Source organism: Mus caroli, chromosome 2 (genome assembly GCF_900094665.2).
Source record: "Mus caroli chromosome 2, CAROLI_EIJ_v1.1, whole genome shotgun sequence".
NCBI lineage: Eukaryota > Metazoa > Chordata > Mammalia > Rodentia > Muridae > Mus > Mus caroli.
The window spans coordinates 26959633-26972674 of record NC_034571.1 but is presented as its reverse complement, the minus strand read 5'-3'; the positions used below and the strand labels follow the sequence as shown (position 1 = coordinate 26972674).

Here is a 13042-nt window from a genome sequence, read left to right as displayed (position 1 = left end):
TGCAGACATCCCAGGACAACCCTGTGGGGTCCTGGGGAATCAAACTCCGGCCATCAGGCTTTTCCGCAAGCTGCCGCTACCCCTGAGCCATAGCCATCTTGATGGCCCCACAATGGGCTTTAATTGTACAACTTTATGACTTTAAAAAAAAAAAACAAAGCAAAACTCGTAAGGTGCATGCGTCATCTGTCATTCCTGGTTCCTCTGTGTACTTCCAAATAAGGTGACATATCTTTCATTTTGGTCTTAGGAATCTTTCAAAGAAATACCAACCTAAGAAGAACTCGAAGGAAGAGGAAGAGTACAAGTAGGTGCATTGCTGGCAGATGTGTAGTGAGATGAGATGAGTGTAGTTGGTGCATTGCTGGCAGATGTGTAGTGAGATGTGTGTAGTTGGTGCATTGCTAGCAGATGTGTAGTGAGATGTGTGTAGTTGGTGGTTGGGAAGTGGGTGGGAACTGCATCTTGTCATATAAGTACCGTCCTACCTTCCTGTCTGTGTCCATGAACCTGGGGGGACACAATGAGAACCTAGACCCTGAGCCACTGGACCCATTTGAGACTGTTTCCATTAAACTATAAGAAAAAGTATAGGAAGTGCTGCAAGCCTGTGTGGGGGTTGGGTAAGCCCTGGAGCGTTGGCTCTCAGTCTTCCCAACGCTGTGACCCTTTCATACAGTTCCTGGTGTTGTGGTGACCCCCAGATGTAAAATGATTTCATTGCTACTTTGTAATTATAATTTTGCTACTGTTATGAATTGTAATATAAATAGCTGATGTGCAGAACATCGGATTTGCAACCCCTGTAAAAGGGTCATTTGACACCCCACTAAGAGGTCACAACCCACAGATTGAGAACCACAGCCCTAGAGTCTGGGCTCCCTTCTGTATCGCCAGAAGCCTTACCTCACCTGCTCATCCAGCCAAGAGCCTTGTCTGTCTCAGTCAGCAGCAATGGGTCACTGTGCGAGGTGGAAGTACCATCTTTGATATAGGTCCAGGGGCCTGGTGTTCTTTGCGGACACGGGTGGGTGAGTTTGCGACCATCTCTGGCCTGAGAATAAACAGAGGCAGAGGCTGCATTTCACAGAGCACCTGTGGCCGGGTTTGGGTTGTAATTAATTCTGAGCTGTTGTGTAATGAACCGGCAAGATCCTCTGGGAGGCAGATGCAGGGCAGACTGATTTTAATTACTATTTCCTCAAGTGAAGCGAGTGAGGCTGGAGGTGGGCTTGAACCGGTGCAATCTGTCCTCAGGTACACGGCTTGTAAAGCCTTTCTTTCCACCCTGAATGAGATGAATGACTACGCCGGGCAGCACGAGGTCATCTCTGAGAACATGACGTCACAGATCACGGTGGACCTGACGCGCTACGTTCAGGAGCTGAAGCAGGAGAGGAAATCGGTAATGCATATTGGGGTGTCCTCCTCCAAAGACCAGGATGTTCTACCTGGGAGACACAAGGAGTGGGGTGTGGTGGCTCACACCCGTGCTCCTAGCACTGGGGGTGTTGGGAGGAGGCAGGGCGAAAAGTTTTCTGCAAATTCGATGACCACATGTGATACACAATGAATCCCAGGCCTTCAAGGCTGCATAGTGAGACCCTGTCTTGGCAAAGACAACCCAAAAGGATCCAGATGTGGTACTGCACACTTTAAACAATCTAGAAGTAGAGGAAGCAGGTGAATCTCTGTGAATTCAAGGCCAGACTGGTCTACGTAATGAGTGCTAGACCAGTCAAGGTGGCATAGTGAGACCCTGTTTCAAAAACAAACAGGGGGTTGGAGAGAGGGTTCCTTGGTTAAGGGCACTAGCTGCTCTTGCCGAGGACCCAGGTTCGGTTCTCATGGCCCACGTGGTGGCTCACAACCATCTCTAACTCCGGTTCTAAGGGGATCCAAGGCCTCTTCTGACCTTCCTGGATACAAAGCACAAGTGTGGCATGGATATATGAATGCAGACAAAATGCTCATACAGATTAAAAATAAATATAAAGCCAACAAAATTAGATCCAGGTGGGACAGTGCACACGGAAGGGCAGCTGATCAGACATGCAAGGCCGGTGGGTGAGCGGTGGGTGCTACCCGAGTTCACGTACCGTGTTGTGACCTGTGTGTAGAGGTCAGAAGACAACATGCAGGAGTTGATTTCTTTACCTGCTGAGCCATCTCATTGCAGCTGTGTCTTGCCAGTGGAGGTTCTAAAAGCTTCCTGTTAGTTAGGCTTCCCACAAGATTGAATTAGCCGAGCCAAGCGGCCATCCTCAGCTCCAAGGTTGGAGACCTAAGGCTGACAACAGTCTCTGCTGGACCAGCCATTAAGGACAGTGTTTTGTTGTTTTGTTTGTTTGTTGTTTTGTTTTTCAAGGTAGGGTTTCACTGTTTATCCCAGGCTGTTCAAGAACTCGATCTGTAGACCTCTGCTGGCCTTGAACTCAAGAGATTTGACTGCCTCTATCTCCTGTAGGACTGGGATTAAAGGTGTTCGACACCACACCCAGCAAGACATTTTAATTTGTGAAACAGCTAGGAAGCAGTAAGACTGAACCCTGGGGCTCAGAAGAAAACATTACCACCCAGTATAAAGATAAAATGTGTGCACAGAATCTGCAGCCAGCCCAGGCCTGCTGTCCTGCTTTTGACCTTGCCTTGACCTTTGCAAAGGTTTCTCTTCCTGTTTAGGGCTCTCAGTTCTCACCACTGACCCTTCTCTGCTCACAGGGTTTAGCATTTTAGCCTGCTCCCCAAACAGAAACTGCTCTCACCTTTGTAGCAAGTACTGGTTCTGTTTCAGGAATGAGTCAGAAGATGGACAGCCCATGAGAGCCCCGCCCCTCCCGGTCCCTCGCCTCCAGCTGTGTGGTCCTGTCCGAGGCTGGGTTCACTGGCCTCAGGGTCTTTGTACAGGTTTCCTCCCTGAGAAAGCCTTTTGCCAGACCTCAGGCCCGTTCCTTAGGAATGTTTCCTTCTCCCTGCGGACTTTCCCATCTACTGCACTTAAAATGCCTCTCCCTTTTCACCTTTTCTTGCTTTGCAATGTTTTGGTTTTTTGCAACAGGGTTTTTGTGAGTGTAGCCCTGGCTGTCTTGGAACTCACTCTGTAGACTAGGCTGGTCCCCAATTCAGAGATCCCCCTGCCATGCCAGTACTCTTAACTTTCGAGCCTTCTCTAATCCCTTGCATTATTCTTTTTGTATAGTGTTTATCCATATTTTGGGGGAAGCTGGAGAAGCATTAGAAACAGAACCAGGCCTGTGTGTATCCTAATCATGCGATCACACGCCCCACTAACCCTGCCCCACAGCACCGTGAGGTGTTGTGTGGAATTGCTTGCTGGGTTTTTTCCTATCTCATATGAAGACGTCTGCTCCTCTAGGACAGGGATGTCCATGCCTACTTCATCAGGCATACAGAAGGCAGGCATGCAGGAAGTGCAGGGGAGAAAGGAATGGCAATAGCTGAGAAATAATAAATGTGGCCAGGACTGGGAGTGCAGCCCAATGGTGAGTGCTTTCCTAAAGTTTACCAGTAAGGGACCAGAGGTGCAGCTCAGTGCTGCAGACCTGCCTCTCATATACAGAGCACTGTGTTCCACACTAGCATGCATACACACACACACACACACACACACACACACACACACACACACGTTAATGTCTGCTTAGCTTGTAGATAAGGATCGTTATATGCCTTGGGTAGCTTGTAAATGGAGTATCTCATTTATTTATTGTTAATCATCATTTTACAATCTATTATGTCTTCTCCTAAATCATATGCCTTAAAAATTTTTTTTAAAGATTTATTTCTTTTAAGGCAGGTAGTGGCAGCACATGACTTTAGTTCCAGCACTGAGGAGGTAAAGGCAGGTGGATTTCCTGGCATTTTTCTTTTTGGTTTTTCGAGACAGGGTTTAGGGTTTCTCTGTATAGTCCTGGCTGTCCTGGAACTCACTCTGTAGACCAGGCAGGCCTCAACTCAGAAATCTGCCTGCCTCTGCCTCCCAAGTGCTGGGATTAAAGGCGTGCACCACCATGCCCGGCAGCAGGTGGATTTCTGAGTTTGAGGTCAGCCTGGTCTACAGATTGAGTTCCAGGACAGCCAGGGCTACACAGAGAAACCCTGTCTCAAAACATTGTGTGTGTGTGTGTCTGTGTCTGTGTGTGTGTGTGTGTGTGTGTGTGTGTGTGTGTGTGTGTGTGTAAAAGAGTATTTGCCTACCTGTGTGCCTGGTCCCAGTGGGGTCAGAAAAGGGTATCTCACACACTAAGCTCCCAGCTCTTCCCACAAGAGCAGCCAGCACTCTTAACCACTGAGCCACCCTTTTGTTTTTAAGGAGTGTCAGTCACCAATAACCAGTGCAGCCCTGGCAGTCAGAGGTTCTGTTAGGAGATCTGCAAACACCACTCTATTTGTCTATTTGTTGGAGCATTAAATTCGGCTGGCATTTAAGAGCATTGTGAAATCCCTAGCATGCTGGAAAGAATGTCAACAAATACAAACTTGTGGGATGTTCATACGTGGCCTTATGAAGCCATCTCTTCTCTCCTATGTCATAGCTACCATTATTTTGAAGGAATGAGTAGTTAAATGTGCCAACACAGGCCTTTTCAGCATTTGGGAGTTGAGGCAGGAGGATTACAAATTAGAGAATAGAACCAGCTATCTAGCAAGACACCACCTCAAAAAAGTGTGTGTGTCTGTGTGTGTGTGTGTGTGTGTATGTATGTATGTGAACGCGTGTGAGTATGTAAGAGTGTGTGTGAGAGAGTGAATGTGTATGTGTGAATGTGTGTTGTGACCATGAGTATGTGTATGTGTGTGTTTGAGCTTGTTTGAGTGAGTGTGTGTGAGTTTGTATGTGTGAATATGTGTAAGAGAGAACAAGATGGTTCTGTGGACAGACCTTGGCCCTCAAGACTGATGACAATGACCCTCTTTTGATCCCCAAGATTCACATTTTGGAAGCAGAGAACTGACTCCTGCAAGTTGTTCTCCGACCTCCACACAGGATGCGTACATACACCCATAGATACAAAATAACATTTAAAGATAAAATAAAGCCCAGCATGGTGGAGCACTCCTTTAATCCCAGCACTTGGGAGGCAGAGGCAGGATTTTTCTGAGTTCAAGGCCAGCCTGGTCTACAGAGTGAGTTCCAGAATAGCCAGGGCTACACAGAGAAACCCTGTCTCGAAAAACAAACAAACAAAACAAACAAATAAAAAAGATAAAGTAAAAAAGGCCAGTGTGGTGGAGAATACTTAGGAGGTAGAGGCAAGAAGATCCTGGACTCAAGATCTTTCTCAGCTACACAGTGAGTTTGTGGCCAGCTTGGGCTGCAAACAGCCTGAGTGGTGGAGCATGCCATTAGTCCCAGCACTTGGGAGGCAGAGGCAGGGGGATTTCTGTGAGCTTGAGACCAGTCTGGTCTACAGAGCTAGTTCCAAGACATCCAGAGCTACATGGCAAGGTCCTGTCTCAAAACAACAACAAAAAAAATCACAGACAAAACAAAAAGCATGCAGGACTGTGTCCTGTGTCCTGTTGGTATTTCAGTACACTGATAGTCTGGGAGATTGGTTAGCCCCACACCCTCTTTCAGATTGCAGTAGCTGACATTTGCTACGACTTCAGGTTAACCTTTCCCATAGGAGGTCTGGTATGGTACCTACTGCTCAGGAGCCTGGAGCACAAGGAGGTGGTTTGAGTCTGTTGGGTCATACACCTGGGGGTGACACACAGGCACCCTGGACCTCAAGGCTAGCGTATGATTTTATTTCTAGGTTACCCACAAGGCCACGAATTGTACGGTATCAAAGCTCCTGCTTCTACTCCAGGCTTCCCTGCCTTTCCTTAACACTGGCCAGAGGATCTCATTTCTGGGTTTCTGCTGAGGTCAGAACAAAGTGTTGATCTGAGAAGTCTGTTTTCTTGTCCCTCTTTTACGTAGGTTACAGGGCTTGAACTCTGGTTGGCGGGTTTACTCACTGGCTGAGCCATCTCCCTGTACTTTAAATTTAATAGAAGAATTGTTTTCTGTGTGTGTTCTGGAAAATGGATTGTTTTCATAATCAGATAGTTAACAGATAACTTGTCATTCATTCGTAAATGAATTTATCACTCCAGGACTCAAAGCCAGACCCTTGAACAAGCTACACTAGTACTCTGAGCCCTTTGCTCACAGTTCAGCGGTTTGTTTATTGTTTAAGTACTTTTTATTGTTGTGTTGATCTGTAGGCTTACTGGTTTTGACTGGCTTAGATTAGTTAAACAATTCTACAGTCAGCTCTTCTTAGCTCTTTGTTTTGAGACAGGGTTTTGCTATGCTCCAGGCTATCCTGGAATTTAGGATGTAGCTGAAGGGGGCTCGGCCTCTAAGGGGACCGCAAGCTGGCCCCATGACATCTGGACTAGCTTTTTCCTATGTGTGGGAGGTAAGATCACCTCCCACCCCTACCCCCACCCCAACCCCACACACACTGAGTTCCCAGAAGTGAGATGAGCTTGTATTCTCTCCGCATACTGGTTTATGGCCTTGGGTCAACCTCTTATCATTTACTAGATTAACTGTCTCCAGCCCATACCAATCATTTCCCAAGCATCTCTGGGCCCTGCATCACCGAGACCCAGACTGAGGTCCAGGTTGATGTATTAGAATGGCGGGTTGCGTCTCAACAGCACACTAGGCCAAGACAGTTCCACATGGAAGAGGTTTTATTGGGAGAGAAAAAGAGAAGGTGGCAGCAGAAAGAGAAGAGGGGGAGAGAGAGGGAGGGAAGGGTGTTCTTATTCATATGGAACAGATAAAGGTGGGAGGTGAGCCAAGTGGATGCTGGGAATATGGTGCCTATTGCCTTGGCAACAGGTCTACAGGTTGCAGGTCCCGCTGTCGCCTATGTGATGTGATAGGTTTGGGAGGTCCTGATGTCAACACAGGCCATTGAGGAGGTGACAAATAGCTCCACCGATGATGTCTGTACAGCAAGGGACCCACCCACCCGGGGTCCAGCACAGTGAAACCCTCTAATCTCAGAGGCAGAGTTTGTAGAGACCAAGGAGCCCAGATGTTCTTGTCAGCCCGTGCAGAGTGGAGCACCAGGCGCACGCACGTATCTCTGCGGCTGGAGAGGCTGCCTCACCAATCACTGGGTGGGCACTGAGCTAGGCTCTTCAGCAGGAACTAACTAGGAAGTTGTAGAGGAAACAATCACCGATGCCCTTGGTGGCACTTGAAGCTTTCACAAGCCTCAGCATTCACCTGCTGGTTGATTGGTTTGTTTTGTGACAGGGTCTTTTACAGGCCAGGCTGGCTGTGAAGTTGCTGTGTAGCTAAAGATACACCTGGTCCTCCTGGCTGTACAGCCCAGAAGCCAGGATGGTCAGCATGCACTGGCCCGCCCCATTTGTAAGGTGCTGGGGATAATCCAGGCCCACTGAGCCATTTCCATCACATGGACCAAGAAGTTTAAGCTTCATTGCGTGTACTTGCCCTTCCAGCCCTAGTGGTGTTCAGGGGTGGAGGGTTCAAGGCCAGCTAGACTATACCAGGGGACCTGGAGTCAGGGTTGGGGGTGATATCATCCCAGCTCACAAGACAGCCCCTGCCACACGTGCTGTCTGGGGGCTCCTTCTGTCTTTGTCCTTTTAAAGTCTCTGTGTCCTTTGTTTCCATCTGTGGAAACTGAGCTGTGTTTAAAATTCCAGAGGGGTGACTGCGCCCGATGTGTGCTCGCTCCTTTACTTTTCCTGCTTGGTGTTTGAAGCGGCTGTTTCCACAACAGCTCCGTTTTGCTTTCTTAACCATCAGGGGTTGGATGAGTTGGCCACACTGCCGCCTTGCAGGGCGAGCAGTAAGCACGTTGCCACCTGCAGGACAGTAGTCACTGAAAGAACTGTCATCTCTGTGTCCCTTGAAGCTGATGTTCCCTTTTCACTAGCTTCCAGATGCCCTTTCATTCATTTTCTGCTGCGGTTCAAGGTTGTTTTGAGACTGTCTTTGTATGAACCGTTAATTGGCCTGAAACTCTCTTTGTAGGTGGCCAAGTTGGCCTCTAATTTAGCAATCTCCTGCCTCAGCCCCTGCCTTGCCCACCTTATCTCACCCCACCCCCAAGTGTCAGGATTTCAGCCTCATGATACAGGGTCCATCTTTTTCTCCCCTGAAACAAGGTTTTGCTATGTAGCCCTGGCTATCCATCTTGCTATGTAGACCAGGCTGGCCTCAAACTCAGAGATCCAGTTGCCTCTGCCTCCCGAGTGCTGGGAAGCACTGCCAAATTCAGGCTTTTCATCCCTCCACCCCCTTCTCTCCTGTTCCTGTACCTGTGGTGGCCGAGGTCAGTACTGGGCACCTTCGCTCATCACCTGATTTCCCGAGACGGGATCCCACACTGAATTTGGAGCTTGACAATTTGGCCAGGCTGGCTGGCCAGTGAACCCCGCCTGGGTTCCTCCTATGCCTGCCTCCCTGGTGCTAGCATTACTGTGCTACTTCCAGCACTCAAGCAGGGGGATGTCTGTGAGTTCCAGGCCAGCCTGGTCCAGAGAGTTCCAGAACAGCCAGGGCTTACAGAAAGGCCCTGCCCTGTCTTATTAAAAAACAAACCTGACATGAAAATGAAAACAAGTGCTTTGTAGCTGACCTCAGATTCCTCTTGGCTTCTCTTTTCTTTTTCTTCCATTTATCTTTTTTTCTTTTCTTTGTTTTTCTTGTTCTCTTTTAAAGTCTATTCTTGTGTTTTAAAGAGAGAACCAAAGCTTCCTATTACAGGGAGAGTAACTAGTGTCCCTCTGAGTCCCCAGAGATGGCATTTCCTGTCGCTTTTCTGACAGGAGAGAAGAGCGCTGGTGACTTCATCCTGGGCTCCCAAAGCAGCCCTTATATCTTTGTCCTGGGAACAATCACTCTTTATTCTGAGCCGTGAGGGCATGGTTCTCCAACACACTCCCTCACTGTCCCAGGAAGAAGTGCCCTGCCATTGTTTGTTCGTAAACAACAAGTGCATCTGGCAAAGCTGCTTTATTTGTTTAAGTTTTCTAACTGTTCAAACCACTGTTTCCCCTCCAAGGAGCCAGCTGGAGCTGGTGACCTCCTCCTGAGGGCAGTCATGCGCAGAGGGATTGGGGGGGGTGCGTGTCTCCATGGGGGAGGGGGAGGGCACGCCCAGCAGAAGAAAGGCTGGAGGGAGTACCCCTCATGCTCAGTGTTTGGGTGTTGGTAGTGAGGGTCAGTCTCTGAGGTGCCCTGATGGAAGACAGCCATGTAAGGCGCATAGCAAATGTGAGTGCTTCCCACACACTTACCTAACGGACAGCCAGAGAATTTCCTGTCTGGGTTTTTATTCAGAATCACCCAACATATGATTTTTTTTTTATTTTTATTTTTTTTTTTTTTGGTTTTTCGAGACAGGGTTTCTCTGTATAGCCTTGGCTGTCCTGGAACTCACTTTGTAGACCAGGCTGGCCTCGAACTCAGAAATCCGCCTGCCTCTGCCTCCCGAGTGCTGGGATTAAAGGCGTGCGCCACCACGCCCGGCTTATGATTTTTTTTTAAAGGTTTATTTATTTATTGAGACAGGGTCTTGCTCTCTAGACCAGGCTGGCCTGAAACTCACAGCAATCCAGCTGCTTCTACCTCCCTAGTCCTAGGACTAAAGGTATGCCACCGTACCTGGCTACTTTTATTGTTTTTAAATTGTGTGTGTCTGTACACGTTAGTGCAATGGCTGCAGAGGCCAGGAGGGGGCGTTGGACCCTCCTGTGAGCCACCAGGCACATGGGCTGAGAGGGGAACTGAGTCTCTGTCCAGTCTTGACTTTTCATTTTTCATTGTACATATCAGCTTATTCATTTTATTCTTGTGTGTGTGTCTGTGTTGGGATAGAAGGGGAGTTGAGCCCGGTTAAGCTTCACTAGGAAGCTGAATCCCCAGCCCTTCTTTTGCTTTTTATCTTGAGACAGGGCTAAAGATTTATGTACTAAATCGCCCGGGCAGGCCTTTACCTTCCCTTCTCTCTGCCTCAGCCTGTGTGTTTAGGACTTCTGTTTGTATACCACCTTCTGGCTCTTTGAACCTCAAGTTCTTTTCAACACACAGCCCGGGAAGTGTGGAAGTGGTTCTCTGGATAGAAGACCCCAGTGGGGTGTGGTTTGAGATGGGCTTTCCATTCTGACTGCCTTTTTTTTCCCCCAGGACATCCCTCCCGCTTCTTCCTGGCCTCCACTCCTTCCTTCTTACAAGCTGTGCACAGCTTCCGGTCCATCCTCCCCTGCAGTGTTCTTCACACCCTGTAATCCGCAAGCTGGTTCTCCCTTAGCCTTGCCCCTGGCTCCTCTAAGCCTGAGGCTGTGTCTTCCCTTCTCCCCTGCCCTTTGAGGCAGTAAAGACCAAACACTGAAGGGTTAGGGCTGGAGCGATGGTTCCCCAGTTAAGAGCATCTACAGAGGTCCTGGATTTATGGGTTCCTAGCACCCACATGAAAGATTGCAGCTATTTATAACTCCAGCCTTGGAGACCCCAGGCCTTCTTCTGACCTCCTCAGTATCAGGTATGCTCAAGATACACAAAATACACGCACCCAAAACCCTTGGACATATAAAATTAAAGTAGCAAAATAAAAGAAACTTTAATCTTTAAAACAAAAAAACAGGATGTTCAAAGTTGAACTTCGTAAGACCTTGGAACAGTGACCTCCGGAAAGACAAGAACTTGTCCCTTTATAAAGTATCATTGTTCAGGCAAAAGGCTGGCCTTGTCCCCCAGGCTTCCCCAGCACTTGGTTGTCCCCAGACTCTGCTGAGTTAATAGATCTGAGTACGGAGGCTCAAGGAAAGGAGGTTTTTGCAGAAGCCCAGAGTAGGATGCTAGGGACCTGACACTTCCTGTTAATCACTTTGCCATCCCTCCTTACCGTGACAGTCAGGAAGCAAGTGGCTAAGAAGGGAAAGTTTATCCAAAGGAGCATGTAGGGGCCCAGGAGGCTCAGTGGGCTGTTTGCTTTATAAACACCATCTGAATTTGAATTCCTAGCACCCATGTAAAACCCCAGTGTGGTTGTGCACACTTGTAACCCAGCGAGGGGAAGCAGAGGTGGGCAGACCCCAGGAGGTCACCAGCCCACCAGTCTAGCAGAACCAGTGAGCTCTAGGTTCAGTAAGAGAGCTCCAAAATAAATACATTAATAATAATAATGTGGAGAGTGATGGTGGGAGCCACTAGCCTTTGACCTCTGGTCTCCACAGGTGCACATACACACAGGAGAGTATTTACCAGGAAAACCGGGGGAGTGGGGGCTGCCCCTGCTCCTTGTCCTCAAAGTCAAGGGGGAACCCCTGAGTTTACAGTGTCCTTGGTCAAGGGACTCAGCCAAGCTGGCAACCTCCCTGGCTGGGCAGCTTCAGGCAGCAAATCTCATCAGACCCAGAGGGCAGAGCCTTTACCCAGCACAGGTCCTTCAGCCTTTGGCCACGCAGACAAGGTCTACTGATCCCATTAATGTGTCTGTTGGAAGTATGTTAAAGGGAAGTGGTAGTTTTAAGATGCTGAGTGAGAGAGATGCTGTTTCCTCTGTGTAGCTGTAGCGGGTTTGTTGCTGTTGTTGTTTGTTTGTTTGTTTGTTTTCCTAGCGCTTTCGTCCTCGGTGGTCTCTCCTGACTCTAACTACCCACCTAAGGAGGAGGTTTCTCTGGTGTATGTTTCATGCTAGCCCTTCTCAGCTCTCAGACCCCAGGCTGCATTGGACAGGACTCTGGGATCTTCTAGAAATACTAGCCTTAAAACTCAAGATATATTTACCCCCTCCCACCATGGTCCCCCTTTTTTCCTCCCTCTGAAACTCAGGCCAAACGCAGGGTCATTCTGGACTTTAAAAAGAGACTTATTTATTGGGCATGTGTGTTGCGGTGTTCAGTTGGAGGCCAGAGGACAGCTCTGTGGATTGATTTGGTTTCTCCTTCTGCCTTGAGAGACTCTGCTAACATGCCTTCAGGTCACATGTGCACAGGGGAAGCACGTGACTGGAGGTCAGAGGACAGCTTTGGGAAGGTGGTTCTCATTCTCTCCTTTTACCCCGTGGGACCCCAGGTAGAACTCTAGGTATCTATCCGTCTTGGCACCAAGCACTTTTATCCACGGAGCTATCTCAAAGACCCAGGACTTCTGTTTATTCATGTCTGATTCTGACCTCCCAGTGGCTTGGCTAATCAGAGGACATCTATGGTGGTTGCTGGTGGAGCTGGCAGTAGCGTGCTTAGAGTTCTCCCACCTGCAGCGTCACCAGCAACAGCCTCCATTCTGGAATCTTCCCTTCACACCATCCAAATCCAGACTCACCCACGGTCTCTGTTCAGTCAGACCCTGAGCCACCAGGTCCCCTCTCTCATCCCCTTTCCTAACAACTCACCCTGACCTGCTTCTCTGGGGTCCTTGGAAGTTAACACTAGTCATATGCCTGCCGTGAGGCCTTTCTGTTTTAAAAGATTCTAGAGCTAGTGAGATGGCCGACACATTGAAAAGAGAGAGCCAACTCCAGCAAGTTATGCTCTGGCCTCCATATGAGCTGTGGCATCCACCTATCATATGCTCACCCAAACACAGTAATGATTCACCATTTTAAAGGTTCTAAGGTGCAATTTCTATTCACAGAGAGCCCACAGCACTGCTTGTACCATCAACATCTGTATCTCCCTGAACTAGGAACAAAGCAAATATCCACCAACCAGTGAGCAGCTACAGAAATGTGGTCCATCCTCTCGGTGGAATCTTACTCAGCCAGACAAAAGAATTAGTGGGCAGATACGTACTACGACAGGACGAGCCTTGAAAGCGTTCTTTCATGTGAACAGGAAGAAATAAAGTCAGGAGAGGCTGGGGGACAACTAAGAAGTACAATTCTTCATTTGTGGGACGTGGAATATAACATGTTAAATGACCAGTGCTCAAAAGATGACCCCAAGCCGGGCGTGGTGGCGCACGCCTTTAATCCCAGCACTCGGGAGGCAGAGGCAGGCGGATTTCTGAGTTCGAGGCCAGCCTGGTCTACAA

The 13042-nt window shown here is 48.6% G+C and overlaps 1 protein-coding gene across 19 annotated transcripts in view; it reads left to right on the top strand.

Annotated features, from left to right (window-relative positions):
- Window positions 1–13042, top strand: part of Fnbp1 (formin binding protein 1) — a 118689-nt gene that overhangs the window by 45820 nt on the left and 59827 nt on the right. For all 19 annotated transcript variants that reach the window (XM_021182068.1, XM_021182059.1, XM_029471034.1 and 16 more), the window contains exons 3-4: window positions 251–307; window positions 1258–1405. In XM_021182068.1, the coding sequence (XP_021037727.1) occupies window positions 251–307; window positions 1258–1405 (205 nt within the window). The remainder of the gene's footprint in view (window positions 1–250; window positions 308–1257; window positions 1406–13042) is intronic.